Raw genomic sequence first — 23,557 nt, 5'->3', positions numbered from 1 at the left:
TTACAAACCAAACATATTCATTTCAGACTACTATTAACTCATTCCTAGTTCAATCCACAATTCCAACAACAACAACAACAACCAAAATAAACAAACCACAAGGCTATGTGGTAATCGGAAATCATAAAACCCTGAATTACAGCCAGAGGAGCAAAAGGATAAAAATGGCAAATAGCATTGAGAGTCACTATGTAATCCACTCCCAGAACTGAAAATAACAAACGCAAAACAGCAAACTAGGACAAGTATGACAGCAAAAAAAATAACTACAGCCATTTTTTCATCCCTCAGACAGTTCCCTGAAGGGTAAGTTACAAATTTCACCCCAGAGAGCAAAAGATACAAAGGATAAGCAGTGTAGAAGGCCATCAAACTCAAGTGAAGAAATCACCTGATAAATTCTACCAACTAGCTTTTATATAATAACTTGAAAGACATAATGGTGAGAATCTATTAACGAGTTCAAATAAACTACATTACTGTTACAAAAAAAGTATGAGAGTATAAATAAGAAAATTACAATCAGAAGTGATAGAACTTGGGGCTGGAGCAATAGAGCAGCAGTAGGGTGTTTGCCTTGCACTAGCTAACCCTTGAGTGATTTTTGAGTGCAGGGTCAGGAGTAACCCCTGAGTGTCACCAGGTGTGGCCAAAAAAACAAAAATAAATAAATAAATAAATAAAAATAAAAGCCCTACTTTTTAATTGATTTAGGTTTTAAATAGTACTGATAAATGATACTGGTTATTTAATAAATGAGAAACTCAAAGTAATTAATTAACTTGGCCAAATTGTATGCTTTTAAGTTAAGTGATAAATCTGGGGTCCAAAGAGTGTTCTAAATTCTACAGCAAACTGCTCACAGCAAAAGAAAGACACTGTTTGTACCACAAAGCTTGTGGTGATGCAACATTACAAAACAATATGAGTTGGAAGAAAGGATTAGTATTTAATCTCCATGAAAGAAAATAACTGTGGAGAAAGTGAGATTTATTAAGTACAAGTGAGTGACCTTAGAAACATTATTTAAGGATTTTTAGAGCAGGATAAACCCAAAGTTCATTCTAGTCTATATAATCATATTCTAAATTAAAAAACAGAAAGAGAATCTGATATACCTAAAGTCACGCAGTGGATCAGTGGCCTAAGGGCAAATATATGCTCTTCTCCCACTCTACCACAACCCTGTCAGAGCTCTGAATTGGCCTGGACTATCAGTCTAAACTAAGATTGTATTGTGCAGGGAGCTGACTTCTTTCCAAAATCCTCTCCTGGCAAGGCTGAAAGATAGTCATTAGCATGCCTTTTTTCTAGACTATTAACCTGAGGATTTTAGAGATAACCTGGCCCAGTATTATTTTACAGAAGGATGTGAGCAGAACTACATTTGAGCTTAGTAAGACCCCTCAAGAGTTTGGCTGCTAGGTTTTGTTAGAGTGATTCTTTGTATGGAACTGGCAAAAGCAAAGCAAAACAAAAATAAGGTAATATTGGACCGCATCTGACAGTATTCAGGGGCATCTGCTCAAGCATCATTTCTAGGAGTGTAGTAATTTCTGTAGTAATCAAGCCAAAATTGCTGATATGCAATTAAGCACCTTAATCCCGCTACTCTCTCGGTCTCCCTCGGTCACTCTCTCTCTCTCTGTCTCTCAATCTCTATCTATCTATCTATCTCTAGTCCCCTAGCAAAATTTTCAAATATGAAAGAATTTCAAAATACAAAAAGCAGAATTGCCATGTTTCCATTAGGTCATCTCTATAGAAAAGTTGCAATCATCAATAATCATTTTCGTTCCTATAACACACAACCAAGTTCTAATTCTTGACTCATACTGTTGTATTCATACAATGTTAATTAACAAGCTTTAAAACAAATACTGGGTCCAGAGCAATAGTACAACAGATAGGGTGCTTGCTTTGCACACCGTCAACTGAATTTGATGACCAGTATGACATATGGTGCTCCCCCCGGCCCCCAGTTCTACCAGGAGTATTTCCTGGGTGAAGAGCCAGGAATAGACTGAGCATCACTGGGTGGGACTAAAATTAAAAAGAACAAATATTGAGGCTGGGAAAATCTACAAAACTATGCCTGCCCACTGGGGCCTGAAAGTGAAAAATTGTGAGTGCTGCCTGTGTGTGTCTGTCTACTGTCCTGCCACGTGAACCTCTTGGTAGTGGGCTAAAAAGAGGCTCCAAAAAACTCACTCTCGTGAAAACTGGCTATAAGAGGTACTTAGCAGAAGCCAGGTCCCCTGTTTGTGATGTCAGGCTGAGAAAATCTACGAAACTAAGCCTTCCCAGTGGGGCCCGACTGTGAAAAATTGTGAGTGCTGCCTCTGTGTGTCTGTCTCCTGTCCTGTTGCGTGAACCTCTTGGGAGTGGGCCAAAAAGAGGCTACAGCAGAGCATGGCTGCTCTGCTTCCCTACGCAGCTGTGCACTCTTTCAAAGGAAGAAACACCATTGCAACAAGAAGAAAAAATCACACTAAGAACTGTGCTGGATCACTGAAGCCCAGCATTTCTCTCTGAACTGCCTTCTCTGCTGCGTGCTCAGGCCTAAGATTTGATCCTGTGTGAGGCTTCATCCACGGAGGACTCCCCTCCCTTGGAGGCAAGTCGACCCATCCAGAAATGGCGGAGCCAGAGGAGTGTGGCTGCATACATCATTTAGCCAATGAATACCACCACAACACATAGAAAAACCCACAATACAAGTGTGACAATGGGGAAACAACGCAGGCCAGCATCAGATAGAGAATGAAGATGACAATTCTGATGACCAGATAATGACCAACCAACTAATCAACCTCTCAGATAAGGATTTTAGACAAGCAATATGGAAGATGCTCAAAGAACTCAAAGAAACCCTGAATTGAGTTGAACAGAACACTAATAAGAACCAAGAAAATATGAAGACAGAAATCACAAAACTCCAAACTGAAATAACATGTCAACTAACAGGTCTGAAAAACTCAGTAAACGAAGTGAATGACAAAATGGATAAGCTCTGGGACAGGGTGTCAGAAGCTGAGAATAGACTTGGTGATGTGGAAGATGAGATAAATAACAATTCCATACAGCGGGAAAGATTGGGAAAAAAAACTTAAAGCAAGTGAACGGACAGTGGAAAAATTAGTCAAAGAATGGGAACATATGAAAATAGAAGTCTATGATAAGCTCAACAGAAACAACTTAAGATCATTGGAGTCCCAGAGACCCAAGAAGAAAATTTCCAGGAAGAATCAACGGTCAAGAACATCATTAAAGAGAAACTTCCAGAGCTAAAGAATATATGTGATCAAATCCTGCATGCTCGAAGAGTACCAACCAAAAGAGACCCCAGAAAAAATACCCCAAGACACATCCTAGTCACAATGACGAATCCCACAGATAGAGACAGAATTCTGAAAACAGCAAGATCAAAAAGGGAAATTACATTCAAGGGAGCATCATTGAGATTTACAGCAGACCTGTCACCAGAAACACTCAAGGCCAGAAAGCAGTGGTGGGATATTGTGACAAGACTGAATGAAATGAATGTTTCACCTAGAATACTGTACCCAGCAAAACTCACTTTCCGGTTTGATGGAAGAATACATGGTTTCACAGAAAAAAAAACAGCTCAGAAACTTTACAGACTCAACACCAGTCTTAAGAGAAAAACTGAAAGACCTAATTTAAGACAAGACTAACCAAAAGACACACTAAATTTCTATATAAAGAGAGTATTATATCCCAGGACAATTCTTTCTCTCAACATCAATGGACTAAATGCACCAGTTAAGAGACACAGAGTGGCTAAATGGATCAAAACACTCAATCCAACCTTCTGCTGCCTACAAGAAATGCACCTGAATAGTCAGAACAAACATAGACTCAAAATAAAAGGTTGGAGAAAAATTATCCAAGCAAACAACACCCATAAAAAAACTGGAGTGGCTATACTAATATCAGACAATGCAAACTTTATACTCAGGAAGGTTGTAAGGGACAAAGATGGACATTTTATATTAATCAAGGGGTATGTAGAACAGGAAGAAATAACTCTCCTAAACATATATGCACCGAATGAGGGGCCAACAAAATATATAATACAACTGTTGACAAATCTGAAAAATAATATCAATAACAACACAATAATTGTGGGGGACCTCAACACGGCTTTGTCAACACTGGATAGGTCAACCAGACTGAAACCCAACAAGAATATACTAGACCTGAGGAGAGAAATGAAAGAAAGAGGCCTAGTGGATATATATAGGACACTCCATCCCCAGAAACCTGGATACACATTCTTCTCCAATGTACATGGACATTCGCCAGGATAGACTTCATGCTCGCACATAAAACATACCTCCATAATATCAAGAGGATAGAAATTTTGCAGACTACCTTCGCTGACCACAAGGCTCTGAAATTATTTGTGAAATTCAAAGGGACACAGAAGAAATACTTTAACACCTGGAAGTTAAAGAGCCTCATACTGAATAACCAGTGTGTCCGAGATGAAATCAAGGAGGAAATCAAAAGGTTCCTGGAAACAAATGACAATAAAAACACAAACTATCAGAACTTATGGGACACAGCAAAAGCAGTACTGAGAGGAAAATTTATAGCTTTGCAAGCACACATCAGGAAGGAAGAAGGAGCTTACCTGAGTAGCTTAATGACACAGCTAATAGAACTAGAAAGTGCTCAACAAAAGGACCCAGAAAAAGGGAGACAGAAGGAAATAACAAAGCTGAGCGCAGAAACCAACGAAGTGGAAACCCAAAAAACAATCTGAAAGATCAACGAAAGCAGAAGTTGGTTCTTTGAAAAAAATAAACAAGATTGATAGACCACTGGTAAAACTAACAAAGAGAGAGAGAGAGAAACTTGATAACTCGTATTAAAATTAAAAAGGAGAGATCACTACTGATATGGCAGAGACTCAAAGGTTAATCAGAAACTACTTTGAGAAACCCTACGCCACTAAAAATGAGAACCTGGAAGAAATGGATAAATTATTGGACTCTTATAATCTTCCACGGTTGAAGGAAGAAGATGTAGCATATCTAAACACCCCCATCACTATTGATTAAATTAAAACAGTGATAAAATGTCTGCCCAAAACAAAAGCCCAGGCCCAGATGGATTCACTAATGAATTTTTTCAAACTTTCCAAGAGGAACTACCACCAATCCTGGCAAGACTCTTTCATGAAATGGAACAAATGGAAACACTTCCAAATAGCTTTTATGAAGCCAACATCACCTTGATACCTAAATCAGACAGAAATGCTACCAAAAAAGAAAATTACAGACCAATATCACTGATGAAGACAGATGCAAAGATCCTCAACAAAATCTTGGCAAATAAGATTCAATGCCTCATTAAGAAGATTATCCACTACGATCAAGTAGGTATCATCCCAGGAATGCAAGGATAGTTTAGCATCAGTAAATCTATCAACATAATGCACAACATCAATAACAAGAAAAATAAAAACCACATGATCATATAAAGAGATGCAGAGAAAGCATTTGACAAGGTCCAACACCCATTCTTGATCAAAACTCTCAGCAACATGGGAATGGAAGGAACCTTTCTCAATATAGTTAAGGCCATCTACCACAAGCCAGTGGCAAATATTATCCTCAATAGAGAAAAACTAAAAGCCTTCCCTCTAAATTCTGGCACAAGACAAGGCTGTCCTCTCTCACCACTCCTATTCAACATAGCACTGAAAGTACTCGCTATAGCGATTAGGCAAGAAAAAGATATCAAGGGAATCCAGATAGGAAAAGAAGAAGTCAAGCTCTCACTGTTTGCAGATGACATGATACTCTACTTAGAAAACCCTAAAGACTCTACCAAAAAGCTTCTAGAAACAATAAACTCCTATAGCAAGGTGGCAGGCTACAAAATTAACACACAAAAATCAATGGCCTTTCTATACACCAATAGTAATAAAGAAGAAATGAACATTAAGAAAATAACCCCAGGGGCCGGGCGGTGGCGCTGGAGGTAAGGTGCCTGCCTTGCCTGCGCTAGCCTAGGATGGACCGCGGTTTGATCCCCTGGCATCCCATATGGTCCCCCAAGAAGCCAGGAGCAACTTCTGAGTGCATAGCCAGGAGTAACCCCTGAGCGTCACAGGGTGTAGCCCAAAAACCAAAAAAAAGAAAAAAAAAAAAAAAAAAGAAAAGAACCCCATTCACAATAGTGCCACACAAACTCAAATATCTTGGAATCAACTTGACTAAAAATGTGAAGGACCTATACAAAGAAAACTATAAAACTCTGCTCCAAGAAATAAGAGAGGACACATGGAAATGGAAACACATACCCTGCTCATGGATTGGCAGGATTCACATCATCAAAATGGCAATACTCCCCAAGGCATTATACAGATTTAATGTGATCTCTCTAAAGATACCCATGACATTCTTCAAAGAATTGGATCAGGCACTTTTGAAATTCGTTTGGAACAATAAACACCCTAGAATAGCTAAAGCAATCATTGGGGAAAAGAATATGGGAGGAATTACTTTCCCCAACTTTAAACTTTACTACAAAGCAATAGTTATCAAAAACAGCATGGTATTGGAATAAGGACAGGCCCTCAGATCAGTGGAATAGGCTTGAATACTCAGAAAATGTTCCCCAGACATACAATCACCTAATTTTTGATAAAGAAGCAAGAAATCCTAAATGGAGCAAAGAAAGCCTCTTCAACAAGTGGTGCTGGCACAACTGGCTAGCCACTTGCAAAAAATTGAACTTAGACCCCCAGCTAACATCATGTATGAAAGTAAAATCCAAATAAATTAAAGACCTCGATATCAGACCCAAAACCATAAGATATATAGAACAACACATAGGCAAAACACTCTAGGACATTGAGACTATAGGCACCTTCAAGGAGGAAACTGTACTCTCCAAGCAAGTGAAAGCAGAGATTAACAGATGGGAATATATTAAGCTGAGAAGCTTCTGCACCTCAAAGAAAATAGTGCCCAGGATACAAGAGCCCCCCCACTGAGTGGGAGAAACTATTCACCCAATACCTATCAGATAAGGGGCTAATCTCCAAAATATACAAGGCACAGAACTTTACAAGAAAAAACATCTAATCCCATCAAAAATTGTGGAGAAGAAATGGACAGACATTTTGACAAAGAAGAAATACAAATGGCCAAAAGACACATGAAAAAATGCTCCACATCACTAATCATCAGGGAGATGCAAATCAAAACAACTATGAGGTACTACCTCACACCACAGAGAATGGCACACATCACAAAGAATGAGAATAAACAGAGTTGGAGGGGATGTGGAGAGAAAGGAACTTTTATCCACTGCTGGTGGGAATGCCGTCTAGTTCAACCTTTATGGAAAGCAATATGGAGATTCCTCCAAAAACTGGAAATCGAGCTCCCATACGACCCAGCTATACCACTCCTAGGAATATACCCTAGGAACACAAAAATACAATACAAAAACCCCTTCCTTACACCTATATTCATTGAAGCACTATTTACCATAGTAAGACTCGAAACAACCAAGATGCCCTTCAACAGACGAATGGCTAAAGAAACTGTGGTACATATACACAATGGAATCTTATGCAGCTGTCAGGGGAGATGAAGTCATGAAATTTTCCTATACATGTATATACATGGAATCTATTATGCTGAGTGAAATAAGTCAGAGAGAGAGAAAAACGCAGAATGGTCTCACTCATCTATGGGTTTTAAGAAAAATGAAAGACATTCTTGCAATAATAATTTTCAGACACAAAAGAGAAAAGAGCTGGAAGTTACAACTCACCTCAGGAAGCTCACCACAAAGAGTGATGAATTTAGTTAGAGAAATAACTACATTTTGAACTGTCCTAATAATGAGAATGTATGAGGGAAATGGAAAGCCTGTCTAGAGTACAGGCAGGGGTCGGATGGGGAGGAGGAAGATTTGGGACATTGGTGATGGGAATGTTGCACTGGTGATGGGTGGTGTTCTTTACATGACTGAAACCCAAACACAATCATGTATGTCATCAAGGTGTTTAAATAAAATATAAAAAAATAAATAAAAGAACAAATATTATTCAGTGTTTCCTTTGCTTTTCAGGACATGAGAGAATAGAGATTTCCTCTCATCTCACAGATAAGCTTCAGTTTTTTGTGTGTGTATGTTTTGTTTTGTTGATTTTGAGGTCATATCCAGCAATGCTCAGTGGTTACTCTTGCCTCTGCATGAGCCAGGAATAATTCCTGGTAAAGTTTAGAGAACCATATGGGATGTTGAAGATTGAACCTAGATTGGCAATGTAAGGCCTTACCCACAATACTATCTCTCCAGCCCCCAGATAAACTTCAAAATTGTAGCTGAAATTTGGAAAGTTTAGAGATTACTACCAGCAGCAACTTATATTTCCCACTCTTCCCATTTATTCAGGCTTTTTCCAACTAACCATAATTTTAATTTTATTCAGTATATGTGGTTGTGGTTATAGGTCAATTAGCAGATCACTAGAAACAAGAGTATAATGTGACAGTATTTCACTGAAGATATAGCAGCAGTAGGAGTTAATTAAGTGATTTCACCCTCATCGGATAAGGTGACAAGATGACAAGTGCCCCCTCAGTGATTAACCACTGGGCAATGATGCGAAAAATTCCTGAGTCGACTTCCCATATCCAAGACAGAAAAAGTTCATCCCAGCTCATACCCTCATCTCTATCCCCCTAGGTCTTCAGTGCTCTTTCTATTTCTGTCCTTGGAAATAAACTGCTGTTTCCCCAGAATAAATAATACCCTTGCAGACTCTGCCTTTGCTTACACTATCCTCCACAAGAAGTAAATAGTTTTTGTCCAACCTCCAAATGATGAAAATAATATTGAAAAGTCACATTAAAAGTCATTTCCTCCATGAATTACAACTCAAACACCTTACTCTTACTCTGCCTACACAAATAATCTCTGCCATACAAAATTGCTATTAAATTTAGTTCTCCTAAATTTACTTTAGAAAGTTTCTCCTCTTAGATCTATAGACATCTTAGAGTCCTGGTTTGAATCTTGGTATTTCCCTGTCTCCACAGAAGACCCAGAATCATAAAGTGAACTGAGGTTCAAGTTGATGTATGAAACTGCATTGTAAAAGTTTAATTTCTGTTGCTGAATGAGGCTTCAGTTATACTATATGAGAATTTCACTGAAAAACTTTGTCAGGAGCTAAGTTAAAATGATTTTAAAATTCTTATGCAAATTTATTTGAGTTTTCTTTATTTTTCTACAAACTTGTGATAGTTGTTTTATTTTCTTAAAATATCTTTATTTAAGCGCCTTGTTTACAAACATGTTTGTAGTTGGATTTCAGTCATAAAATATACATCCCTCTTCACCAGTGCAACCTTCCATCATTGCCCCCCATCGTCCTCCTTCCCATTCCCTTCTTGTCTTTGAAACAGGCATTCCATTTCTCTCACTCACTACCATTGTCACGATATTTCTGAATTTCCATGCCACTTACATGCACAAAAAAGATTTAGAGAACAAAAGATTTCCATCAATAAGTCTTTAAAAATAAAACTACTCAGAGTAAGAATAAAGTCAATGCATAAAAATTCAAAAAATAAGGTGATTCTTAGAAGGAATTATCATCTTTTTGTTTATCTTATTACCTAGACTATTCTTACTCTTTTTTTTTTTTTTTTGGGGGCCACACCCTGTGACGCTCAGGGGTTACTCCTGGCTATGTGCTCAGAAGTCGCTCCTGGCTTGGGGGACCATATGGGACGCCGGGGGATCGAACCGCGGTCCTGTCCAAGGCTAGCGCAGGTAAGGCAGGCACCTTACCTCTTGCGCCACCGCCCGGCCCCATTCTCTTAATCAATCTAAGAATCTCAACTATTGTTTGATATTCCTCTTGAAAAGAAGGAATATAAGAACTGACTATAAAAAGACTTTTTATCAAGCACAGAAAATCTCAAATAAATTACTCTGGCAAGTGAATTTTTTTTTTTATAGTAAAGGAGCCAGAGAAATAGCACAGTGTTCAGGGCACTTGTTTTGCATGTGGCTTACCTGGGTTTGATATGGTACCTCATACAGCACTCCCATGTAGGAGTAATTCCTGAGCACAGAGTCAGGAGTAAATCCTAAGCATAGCTTAGTGCTGTCACCAAAAAAATTTTTAAAAAATTAAAAATATGTTGAAGACAACACTAGAATAAAACTTGTTTTTTAAATTCTGATGTAGGAGCATGAGATAAACAAAATGAACAGGGGTTGGAGCCTGGCACAAGCAGTAAGGCATCTGCCTTGCCCGTGCTAGCCCTAGGATGGACGGTGGTTCAATTCTCAGGCGTCCCATATGGTCCCCCAAGCCAGGAGCGATTTCTGAGCGAATAGCCAGGGGTAACCCCTGGGCGTCACTGGGTGTGGCCCCAAAACCAAAATAAATGAATAAGTATTTATGTGGGGTTGACAGATTTGTATCATATTTAGAATAAAAGGATTATTTTTTGTTTCTTTGTTTTGGTTTTTGGTTCTTGGTTCTATCCTCGACATCCCATATGGTCCCCTAAGCCAGGAGCAATTTTTGAGTGCATAGCCAGGAATAACCCCTGTTAAATACCCTGTGTTACAGGGTATGACCCCCCCCCCCCAAAAGAAAAAGAAACTGCAACCCAATCACATATCTTTTTATTATGTGCAAGGTAATATAAAGAACATATTGATAACCCAAATATATGTCACTTTCTCCTCTACAATAATATAATTTTAATTTGTATATCACTTAAGCTTGTTGGAGAAAATGGGAAACAAAATTATTGGGAAATAATTCTCCACTCAACTATTTTAATGCATGCTTTTAAATTGATTTAAAATTACTAGTGACTTCCTATTATTTTTTTTTCTTTTTTTTTTGGTTTTTGGGCCACACCCAGTAACGCTCAGGAGTTACTCCTGGCTATGCGCTCAGAAGTTGCTCCTGGCTTGGGGGACCATATGGGACACCGGGGGATCGAACCGAGGTCCGTCCAAGGCTAGCGCAGGCAAGGCAGGTACCTTACCTTTAGCGCCACCGCCCGGCCCCAACTTCCTATTATTTTAATAAATTATAACATTAACTTGCATCGTATTGATTGCAATCACAACCATTTTTGAAATACTAAATATACAGAATATCATATGATACAGTATATGGAAACTTCCTCCAATGTTCTTTTACTTCTGGGTACCTAATTTCAAAGGGAAAAAAGATTTGTCTAATCATTACTATGTTTAAGAGTACACGTATCAAAGTTTCCTAAAAATAAGTTTGCCCAGACATAAAAAAGTACATAACCTTTTTTTCTGACTTAAAGCATAAGTTGATGAAATGTGCTTATATTTGTTAAATAAAATCTTAAGATAGTGGAACCTATCTGTATTTGAGATCATCACTTTTAAAACAAATTGTTAAGACTCACGCCAACATGTAAAAAGATGCATTTGGATTTAAATGTGAATACCACTACCTATTTCATTCTTTTTATCTGAGAACCATGAAAACATAAATGTGCAAAATTCTCCTTTTCCAAAAATACAATTGGCAAAAAATGTCACACAATAATAGAATACGAATCAAAGAAAAAACATTCAAACACGTCATCCTCCTAAAATCTGCAGGAGAGGTAACTAGTTGTTAATGGACTCAACACAAAGATGTGAGAATGGACTTTCTCTCCATTCATCGCATTTAATTTAGTGGTCAAAGTGAATATGGTTTCAAGGAGCTCTAACAGCAGTGCCTTACCAGTGTAGATGCTGGCATTGGAAGCTGGAATACCAAACTGTGACTCGATGAACTTGGGAATGAAGGTAATGAAAGCAGTTACAATGGCACTCTCAGCTGTATATGACAAACTCACAAAAAGGAATGTCATGTTGCTTAAGATCCTGACAGCTGCTCTTGGTAGGTCTATAAAAATGACAAAAATGACAAATGAATGTTACAAGCAAGTGATGGAGAACAAAATAAAATAAAATCGAATTGTTTTGTCCAAAATGAACTGAGGGGAGTGGTAGCTCCTCAGCAATATTTGAGACTATTGGCTAGATAGAGATAGAAACTTAAAAATCTGATAACTGATTAGAAAGCATCCCTCTTTATTAAATAGAAATTTTTTTCTGATTTTTCTATTAGGATAAGAAAATTAAAGTATCTAAAAATATGCTCATATACCAGTATCCTTACAAGGTGAATGCATCTGGTGACTCCTGATTTTAAAATTGTTTAAAAAATTATTTGTATTGATTGAAGCAGTGTTACTCTTTTGTCCAGATCCCAAAGTCTATTGAATGTGTCAAGCACCTGCAAGATGGTCTAAAATTATAGCTTTCACTTTCTCTAACTAGTATTTGTCTGAAAGAATGCACTTCAAGTTGCTATCTCCCTGGTTCAACTTTATAAACACCCATCATTGAAGAATGTGATATTGAAGGTTTGATCTTCCAGCCTCATTGTGAAAAACAAAATCATTATTGCTGAAGTACCAGAGAGATAATGCAGGAGTTAATATGTTTGCCTGGCAAGCAGCCAACACTGCTCAAAACAAACCAGGCACCATATAAGGTCCCCTTTCTACACCTAGAGGGATCCCTGACCTAGGAGTAAGCTCTGGGCAACCAGGAGCACCCACCCCACCCTCAAAACAAACCCACAAAAATAGTTATTACAATTAAAAGATTTCAGGAACTAGACCATGAGGTCAGACAATCCCAGGTACTTTGGATAGGAAAATAGAACTGATCTCGAAAGAAGTTGGGAAGCCAGAAGTAAGGACTTCACACCAACTTCACACCAACTATCAACTGCTTCTCCTGGAAGAGAAAAAACTCAGCCAAGAGTCTAGGTGTCGATTTCACAGCACTTCCAAATAAATGCTTCAAGCTGCATGTGCAAAGGTTTTCATTTTCAGAATTGCTTCTAACTGCAAAAACTGAGAAGATACCCTAAACACCTATCAGTGATAATGCTGAAATTATGGTATAATATAATGGATATGCTGCAGTGGTTGAAGTTGAAATAAAGCTTTATGGACTGACATAAAAAGAACCCCAATAAATATTTTAATAATGAATAAAGCAAATTTCTGCAAACATATAAATATGTGTGTAAATATATATAGTTAAGAAGCTAGCTAAAATCTTTAATAAACTCAAATATAATAAAATAATGTATACAGTCAAATATGCAGTTCTCAGCATATACAAAGCTAAAAGAAATTTTGGAATTAGAGTGAGTTAGAGAAAGGGAATTAAATGATATTTTTGTGAATATAGTTTTTAAAATTTGAATTAATTTACACTCATAAATTACTCTTTATAAATTTTAATGGAGAAAATAAGCAGATTTTTTTACTATGTATAGTCATCTCAAATTACCAAAGAAGTTAACTCCTATGTTATAGATAACATAATCATGTCAAAATTAAACCATTATTATTAAACTATAATTCATAGGAGCCAAAGTGATAATTCAAGGATTAGAGCATGTGCATTGCATTCATCTGACCCAGATTCAATCCTGGGCATCCCATATGGTTCTTCAAATTGACCAGGAATGATCCCCCTGTGCAGAGCCAGGAGTTAGTCTGAGCACTGATGGATGTGAACCCCACATCAAAATAAATAGAGCAGAAATATATTACAGGGATTAAGGCACTTTCCTTGCATATGGCCAACTTAGATTCAGTACACATCTCCCCAAGCAATGGCAGATGGATATAGTTCCAAAACAAAACAAAAATATAAATAAATAAATAAAATGCACTATCCTCATACATTGTGCTGGTTTGGGCTATTGATTCTAAATGTAAGAAGCTTAAAGGAAGGATACATAACTTCACAGATAACAACAGCTTAGAAACTTTACAGACTCAAAACTCAAAACTAGTTTTTAAGAATGAACTGAAAGTTTTACTTTAAGATAAGACAGACCACAAGACACATCAAACTCTTACTAAAAATAACACTAAATCCCATGACAATCATCTCTCTCAACATCAATGGACTAAATGCACCAGTTAAGAGATACAGAGTGGCAAAATGGATCAAAAAGCTGAATCCAACGTTTAGCTGCCTATAAGAAACACAACTGGGCTGGAGAGATAGCATGGAGGTAAGGTGTTTGCCCTGCATGCAGAAGAATAGTGGTTCAAATCCCGGCATCCCGTATGGTCCCCCTAGCCTGCCAGGAGTGATTTCTGAGCATAGAACCAGAAGTAACCCCTGAGCGCTGCTGGGTGTGAACCAAAAAAAAAAAAAAAAAAGAAAAGAAAAGAAAAGCAACTGAATAGGCAGAGCAAACACAGACACAAAGTCAAAGGTTGGAGGACAATTATTGAAGCAAACAAATACCTTTAAAAGGCTGAAGTGGGTGACTGGAGAGATATCAGAGAGGTAGGGCATTTGCCTTGCACACAGCCAATCCAGGTTCAATTCTCGCATCTCATACTATCCCCTGAGAGCAGATTCAGGAGTAACCCCTGAGTGCCTCAAGGTGTGGCCCAAAACCAAAACGAAAACCAAAAACCAAAAAAAAAAAAAAAAAAAAAAAAGGCTGAAGTGGCCATATTAATTTCAGATGATCCAGACTTTAAACTTAAAAGGTTATAAGGAACAGAGATGGTAATTTCTTAATAACCAGAGGATATGAATAAGAGGAAGAAATTATACTTCTAAACAAATATGTACCCAATGAGTGATCAGAGCAAAATATTTAAAACAACTTTGATAAACTTTAAAGAAGATATCAATAGCAACACAATAATAGTTGGAAACTTCAACACTTCCTTGTCACCACTTGATAGGGCAACCAAGCTGAAACTTAACAAGAATATACTAGCACTGAAAGGAGAAATAGAAGAAATTGACCTAGAAGTCTATATAGGGCTCATCATCACTAGAAAACTGAATATAGTCTTCTCCAATGTACATGGATCATTCTCCAAAATAGACCACATGTTATCCCCAAAACATATCTACATGAAATAAAAAAAATAAATGTTGTACATACTACTTTCTTAATCATAATGCACTGAAATTAGAAGTGAATATTAAGGAGACTTGGAGGAAAACTTCTAACACCTGAAAATCATACATCTTACTTATAAACAACCAGTGGGTCAGAGACAAAATCAAAGAGGAAATTAAAAGATTCCTGGAAACAAACAAGAAGGAAGACACAAATTATCAGAATCTGGGGGACATAGTTAAAGCAGTACTAAGAGGAAAATTTACAGCTTTGCAAGCATTCATCAGGAAGGAAGAAGAGACCTACATAAAAAATTTAATGGCACAGCTTATAAAATTGAAACATGATCAACAAAATGAATCAAAAATAAGAAAATAAGAGCTGGAGAGACAGCAAAGCAGTAGGGCATTTGCCTTGCCTGCAACCTACCTGGGAGGGACCTGGTTCGATTCCTGGCACCCATATGGTCCCAGCCTACCAAGGGTGATTTCTGAGTGCAAAGCCAGGAGTAACCCCTGAGCACTGCTGGGTTTGACCCAACAACCAATCAATAAATAAATAAAGTTAAAAAAAAATAGAAAGTTGGAAGGAAATAATAAAATTTAGAGCAGAAATTAATGAATGGGAAATTAAAAAATAAATGATCAATGAAAGCAAGAGTTTGTTTTTTTTAAATAAACAAGTTTAATAAAACACTAGCAAACTTTACAAAAAAGAAAGAGATAAAATAAATGGATAGAAATGAAATGGGGAAAATTACTACAGATACTAGAGAAATTCAAAGGGTAATCAGAGATTACTTTGAGAAACTCTATGTCACAAACATGAGAACCTGAAAGAAATGGATAAATTCTTAAACTTTAATAACCTTCTAATATTGAACCAAAATGATCTAGCATATCTAAACAGACTCATCACTATTGAGGAAATTAAAATGGTCATCAAAAGTTTTCCCAAAAACAAAACACGGGCCCAGATAGATTCTCTAACGAATTCTGTCAAACCTACCAAGAGAACCTACTGCCTATATTTCTCAGGCTATTCCAGAAAATTAAAGAAACAGAAACACTCCCAAATAGTTTTTATGAATCTACTATCATCCTGATACCAAAAGCAGACAGAGATCCCACCAAAAAAAGCAAACTACAGACCAACATCTGTGACGAATAAAGATACAAAGATCCTCAACAAAATCCTGGCAAATAAAATCTAATGCCTCATCAAGAAAGTCATACACCATGACCAAGTAGGAATTATTCTAGAGATGTAAAATGGTTCGACATATACAAGTCAATCAGCATAATACACCACATCACAAAAGAAAAATTAAAACCACATGATCATATCAAAGAAAGCATTTGATAAGTTCCAACACCCATTCATGATAAAAACTCTGAACAAGATGGGAATGGAAGGAACTTTTCTCAATATAATCAAGACCATTTGCCACAAGCCCATGGCAAACATTATACTCAATGAAGAAAAATGAAAAGATTTTCTCCTAAGATCTGGCACAAGGCAAGGCTTTCCCCTCTTGCTACTCCTATTGAACATAGTACTGGATGCCCTTGTCATAGCAATTAGACAAGAAAAAGATATCAAGGGCATCCAGATAGGAAAGGAAGAAGTCAAGTTCTCACTGTTTGCAAATGACATGATACTATATTTAGAAAACTCTAAAGAGTCTACCAAAAAGCTTCTGGAAACAATAAATTCATATAGAGAAGTGGCAGGGTACAAAGTTAACACACAAAAATCAATGGCCTTCTTATACATAAATAATGTTAGAGAAGAAATAGACAATAATAAAGAGAGAAATGGAATGCCTGTCTCTAAGACAGGCAGGAGATGGGAAAGGAGGAAAATGGGTTACATTGATGTCAGGAAAGTTGCACTGCTAAAGGGGTGTGTGCATTTTCTAGCTGACCTACAATTATAAACATTTATAACCATGGTGCTTAAGTAAATTATAAATAAATAAATAAATAAATAAATAAATGCACTCCCCACAATGTGCTAGTTTTGTCCATTACTCCTAAATTGTGATGTGTTTTCAGAAAAGAAAACAAACAAACAAAACCCCACGTATTAAATAAGCATTCTTCAGGCAGATGTTATAGAAATGCTGGCCATGTATCTATAATTATTTAATTATGTAAATTAAATAATTTGTCTCTACAAACAAAAAATGTATGTCTTAAATTGTTGATGATTATGTTGTGATGTTATTTAATGTAGTACTTTATTCACTGGAATGTTTTAGTATTCACAAAATTTAGTGTTCTTATTCACTTTATAGAGAAAACTACTGCAAAATAAAAAAAGAACAAACTGTATTTACATAGCTCAAAGTATTTTCTTATGAGACACTTTTATATTATTTATTTAGAGGTACAATGTTCATATTAAACTTTTTAATGGGGAAAATTGGCAGATACAATCTTATCTAAAGTAACAGAAGCACCTCACTGATAATAGGACAAATTAATGTTCTTTGGCTTCTTTTATAAAAAAAAAAATGAGCACTGTATCATGTAGATAAATGTCTACAAAAGTTAATAAATCAGGAAGTGACATATCAAAGTCAAATTAAGAGCCATCCTATAAATTACGGCCTTGTTCCTATCTAAAATAACAAGGTCAGAAGCCAGGGAAGCAGTACATAGGTTAAGACACTTGCCTTTATAAAATCAATACCAATCATTCCCCAATACTACACAGGCCCTCTGCTCGCATCCAGGAGTAACTCTCAGGCACAAAACCAAGAACATTACCACTCCTGCTCATTGCCAGATTTGGTCCAACTCACCTACCACAAAATAAATAGGTAACAATTTTTTAATAAAAGAAAATAGCAAGATAATAAAAGGACAAGCAAGATGAGAAGCTGGTGTAAAAGATGAGAAGCTGATGTAAAAGACAGTACAACTGAATACAATATACTATTCTAGAGTGGGTCTTAGACATAAATTGTTGTTGTTGAGATAACTGGCAAAATATGAATAATGCCTGGGATTGAAATGTTTAGCACTGAATCAAAATCTATCTACTGATTTTGATGGTTACCCTGTAGTTAAGTAGGAAAGTATCATTGTATTTAGGAAACACATGGAAGCAGTAAGGAGCATCTTGTCCGCAACTTCTCAGATAGGTCAGAATTGTTAACAACTGGGGTGGGGATGCAGAGTACACAAGCATTCTGCATGCTATTTCTGTGCCTTTTATGTAAATTCAAATTTATTTTGAAGTCACAACGTTTTAAAAAAATAAGTTAGCAATGCAGTTGCTAAGTCCATAATTTGCAACCAAATGTCTAATTATTATGTCCACAGCTTCTAAATTCTTTTATGACAATGCAGTCTCATTGTCATAATTATGTCATTGCAAAATCAAAGGTGCTATAAACAAGTATAACCAAATGATGTTAGTGTCTAGAAAAATTTTTATCATTGATTCGTAAATATATAATGCATTTCTAAAGGGAAGCTGACACTAAAGTCAGAAATGGTTTGTGCAGTAGCAGCAAAGAAGGAATGAAATTCAACACCAAGCACCAAAATGCAAGGGAAGGTAATACGTTGCAGGATAATTCAGAAAGTAGCTTTAATTTTTGTTGGTTTGGTTTGGTTTGGGGGTCACAGTTGCCTATGCTCAGGCTTACTCTTAGCTCTATGCTCAGGGTTCACTTCTGGCAGTGCTCAGGGGACTAGATGTGTCACCAGGGATCAAACCCAGGTTAAGTGCATATAAGGCAATTGCTCTACCTACTGTATTATACCAGAAAACATTTTAAAATGTTCCTGTCAAAAACAATAATCTTGTACTTCTGGGGAAACTAAGTTTATTCCATAGCTGCCAATTTCCAACTGGGAGTATATTAGAATTGTGCTTACAAAAGTACAAATATGAGGCAGGAGTGATAGTACAAATGAAAGTACTGTGCTATTCTCTGCCCCTACTTCATAAAGTAAAAATACAAATATGGGGCCAGAGTGATAGAAGGTAGGATGTTTGCCTTGCCTGCAACCCACAAGGTTCAATATCCCATATGGTGTCCTAAGCTCTGCAGGACTGATCCCTGAGTACAGAGGCAGGAAAAAGCCCATAACACTGCAGGGTGTGGCCCTAACACCTCTCAAAAGAAGAAAGTACAACTGGTGAAGGGTGAGGTACATTGTATGACTAAAATTTAATCATGACAATTTTGTAACCACGGTGCTTAACTAGAGTGATTATAATAAATAAGTAAGTAAACAAATAAATAAATAATAAAACCATGTGCTAAAGCTCCTGCCCAAACTGTGCATTTTGCAGGCGCACTGGACAAAGCAACGTTTCCTCATTCAGGAGCCTGGGTGATAGTACAGTGGGTGATAAAATTGCCTTGCATGCAACCAGTCCAGATTTGATTCTCAAAATCCTATATGGTCTCCCAAGCACCGCCAATAGTAATTCCTGAGTGCAGTGATCCCTAAGCATCACTGGGCATAGCCCTAAAACCAAGAAGGAAAAAAAAATTTTTCTAGAACATTTTGTTTAAAAGATTCTTTTTGTTTGTTTGTTTGTTTGTTTTAGGGTCACACCCTGTGATGTTCAGAGGTTATTCTTGGCTATTCGTTCAGGAATCACCCCAGGCCTACAAAAGTAAAAGAGCATGTACGGAGCCTGTAGTTATTCCCATGACAGTATGCTTCAAGGATGGAGAAACCCTGTATCTCTTAGGTCAAGGAAATTCCCATTCTAATCTCCCCATTTTTTTTTTTGGCCTATGCAAAAAAAAAAAAAAAAAAGTACAATTTTTTTTGGTTATTGTTGTTGTTTATTTTTTTCTTTTTCCTTTTTCTTGTTTTTTTTTTTTTCTTCAGGATCGTGGTTATTGTTTGGTTGTTGTCTTTTTGCAGTGGTGCTTTTGGGTGTTTTTTTGTTTTAAAATAAACAAAGCACAAATTATATTAAGGTTATTCGATAGAGCAGTAGGCTTTCTGAAACAGAACAATGAGAAGGGTCAAATAGATGGTTCTAGAGTTCTAGACAACTCTTTTTTTTATATCTTTATTTAAGCACCATGATTACAAACATGTTTGTAGTTGGATTTCAGTTACAAAAAAGAACACCTCACTTCACCAGTGCAACCTTTCCACCACCAATGCCTTGTAACTCCTTCCTCCTCCCACCCCCAGCCTGTATTAGAGACAGGCATTCTATTTCTCACACTCACTACCATTGTCATGATAGTTGTTAGTGCAGTTATTTCTCTAACTGCACTCACCACTCTTTGTGGTAAGCTTCATACTGTGGGCCGGACCTTCCAGACTTCATCTCTATTGTCTCTGTGAATTACTACAATAATGTCTTTTTTTTTTTTAAATCCCATAGATGAGTGAGACTATTCAGTATCTATCTCTCTCCTCCTGACTTATTTCACTGAGCATAATAGTTTCCATGTCCATTCATGAATATACAACTCTTTAAAGCTATCTAATCCTTCTAGGAGGGCCAAAGAGATAGAAAGGGGCTATAAGAATAGTTTATCAATTTTCTCAAGATTCAAAATCATAGTTATATGATTATGACCATGCCAGGAGGAGAAGAGGAGAAAAAAATCATAGTTATAAGTGACATTTTCTGCATGCTAATAACATTTTAATTTTATTTATTTTATGATTTTTTATAGATACAAGATAATTTCTTTATCTTGATGGTGTAGTTTGTCTTTGTTTTACCTGTTGACATTCTGCTTCCCTATCAGCTTTTCCTGTTATGTTTTTCCTATTACGTCCTGTTCAAAAATAGAAACTTCTGATTTTGTTCTTTATATTTTATTTAAACTAGAAATAGTATGAAAACTGATATCTATTTTATAGTTTTCCAAAATAACTGAATTATTATAACTAAGAAGTGATCATTAAATGTTGTTACCTAGAATATTACATACATAACAGTATAGTTCAATAGCCAACAAATATATTAAGCCCTACTAATACTTTTCTTAAATTTTCTGACCCTGATATTTGGGGACATAGTATTTATTCTTATGAATAAAAAATAAAGTTTGTACTTTTATGTTTAGTAACCCAATCAGCTAATTTTCCTTATGTTTATATGTAAGGAAAAAATACCTTTCAAAAATAATTTATTTTTTTTATTTATTTATTTATTTATTTATTTGTGGTTTTTGGGTCACACCCGGCAGTGCTCAGGGATTATTCCTGGCTCCAGGCTCAGAAATTGCTCCTGGCAGGCACAGGGGACCATATGGGGCACCGGGATTTGAACCGATGACCTCCTGCATGAAAGGCAAATGCCCTACCTCCATGCTATCTCTCCGGCCCCCCAAAATTAATTTATTGAAACAAAATTTGCCTAGCACACAAATTACAACAACCACTTCTTTCTAGTTTCAAAATGAATATAGTTTATCCTTCACAAATTTAAACATTGTGGTCACTGACATAGTAAGATGACTAAGGCACTTGCTTCATATGCAGCTGACCTGGGTTCAGTCCCAGACATTACATATGGTTCCCATATGTATAGTGAAGAGTGGTCTCTGAGTACAAAATCAACAAAAATCCCTGAACATATTGAATTTTAATTATTTAAGGAATTAAATGGAATCCATTTATACATTACTTATATATTTTATGGAAATCCTTCTGCTTTAATGTGCTTATACATTTAATACCCTATACAAGCTTAAATTTTATAAGTTAAAAAATTAAAAATACTACAAATTTTAAAGACATCAACAATTTGTCAGTGCTAAGGGAAGTCTTTTCCTCCCATTGGCAGTTAATGTTCTTTCCTTCTCTTTCAACCCTATGAGAATGTTAACTTTGTCTTATGTCTGTTTCTCTGTGGCTTCCCTTTAGAGCAAGAATTGTGAGAATTAAACAAAGATCTTCCAGTTTTGAGGATTTGTCTGCAGAGAAAGGAACCCTCCTGTCACTACCAGCCAGTGCCACCTCCAAAGTCTTCCCCCAGGCTGCTTCTGCATCCCACCATCAGTTCTGATTTCCCTGAGGTCTCTCATCCCATCTCAGGTCTGTCTGCAGAGAAAGAGACCCTCTGGTTCCTCCCATCAACCCTCCACTTTGCAAACCATTTGCGAATGCATTTCAATTTATCTCAGTTATATCCAGGCATATTAGACCTACATTTATTTTAGAAAAAAATTTATTTCTCATAGAAAAAATACAACTCAAAACTCAATTGAAACAAACCAATGAAGTAGTCAGCAATATTTTTATTATGCTTAGAAAAACTCACATGGTTAGGAAAATAATCTATAAATCAGATATAATACTAGCCACCTTTTATACAATAAATGCAATAGATCACTTTTTTAAACCACCTGAAATGCCAGCATTACAACCCAATAAACACAAAGAACAAAGGGTAAACTAAGGAAGACAACTGCAATTGAGGGATATGGAGAGAACCCCTGGCAAATTCACAAACCCAGCAAGTCAACTGAGCCTTATAGATAAAAACTTAAAATCAACATTTAATGTTAGCAACGGAAATCAAGGGGTCACTTGCCTAAAAAATTAAGCAATCTATAGATGAACAATTCAAACAATTCAAAGAACTCTTAGAAAAATGAAAAAATCCATACAAATGGAAGTGAAGAAACTAAAAAACATGTTAGCAAGCCATAGTAACAGGCAGAGATTGCGTAGATGAACTAGAAGACAAATTACAAAATTGCACTGATAAAGAAGTAAAAAAAAAAAAAAAGAGAAGAGACTAAAACAATAAAAGAAAATGCAAGGTACTTAATGAACAAAGACAAAAAAAATACTCTCCAATACACCACATCAGTAACAGTAAGGTTAAAAAAGCACATGATCGTATCAATTGATGCAGAGAAAGCATTTGACAAAATCTGACAACCATTCAAGATAAAAACCCTCAGCAAAAATAGGCATAAAAGAAAACTTCCTCAATATTGTGTATGTAAACATTTTAATGGGATTATTATGTTACTGACCCTACCCTGATTGGTGATTTACCCTACCCTAGGGTGTGACCTGGCATTCTGCCCCCACCCTAGGATGGTACCTGATTCTGCTCCCACCATAGGGTGGTACCTGATCCCACCATTGGGTGGTACCTGATTCTGGGGGATAAAAGCAAGGGTCTGTGGAAGGCAAGAGGCTTGTTTCCTGGGGCCTAGTCTTAGGCCTTTTGGCTTCGGCCTCTTCACAGAATAAAGAGCTGTTTTCTTCGGAAGCCTGACTGCCTGTTGGCTTTCTTCCCACTGCATACACCTCAGAACCGCGCACTGAACAGGATAACAGACGTGTGGTCCGAGCTGGAGGAGAAAGGCCTCATCCTCCATCCCTCCATCAGTCAACCTCTTCAGGGGCTAACTTGCAACACCTCAAGATAGTAACAGCTATCTATAAAAAGCCCACAGCCAATATTATTCTTAATGGTGAAAATTGGAAGCATTTTCTCTAAGGTCAGAAACTAGGCAGGGATGTCCACTGTCTCCACTCTCATTCAACATAATATTAGAAATCCTAGCAATAG

General features: G+C 36.7%; 1 protein-coding gene across 3 annotated transcripts in view; it reads right to left on the bottom strand.

Moving 5' to 3' along the window:
- Positions 1-23,557, bottom strand: part of SLCO5A1 (solute carrier organic anion transporter family member 5A1) — a 173,708-nt gene that overhangs the window by 53,362 nt on the left and 96,789 nt on the right. For 2 of the 3 annotated variants that reach the window (XM_049781805.1, XM_049781807.1), the window contains exon 4: positions 11,798-11,962. The exons of the other annotated variant lie outside the window; for it this stretch is intronic. In XM_049781805.1, the coding sequence (XP_049637762.1) occupies positions 11,798-11,962 (165 nt within the window). The remainder of the gene's footprint in view (positions 1-11,797; positions 11,963-23,557) is intronic. 3 annotated transcript variants of the gene reach the window in all.

Source organism: Suncus etruscus, chromosome 10, assembly GCF_024139225.1.
Source record: "Suncus etruscus isolate mSunEtr1 chromosome 10, mSunEtr1.pri.cur, whole genome shotgun sequence".
Taxonomy (NCBI): Eukaryota; Metazoa; Chordata; class Mammalia; order Eulipotyphla; family Soricidae; genus Suncus; species Suncus etruscus.
Note: the sequence above shows the minus strand (reverse complement) of the source record. Positions and strands in the feature narration are given on the sequence as shown.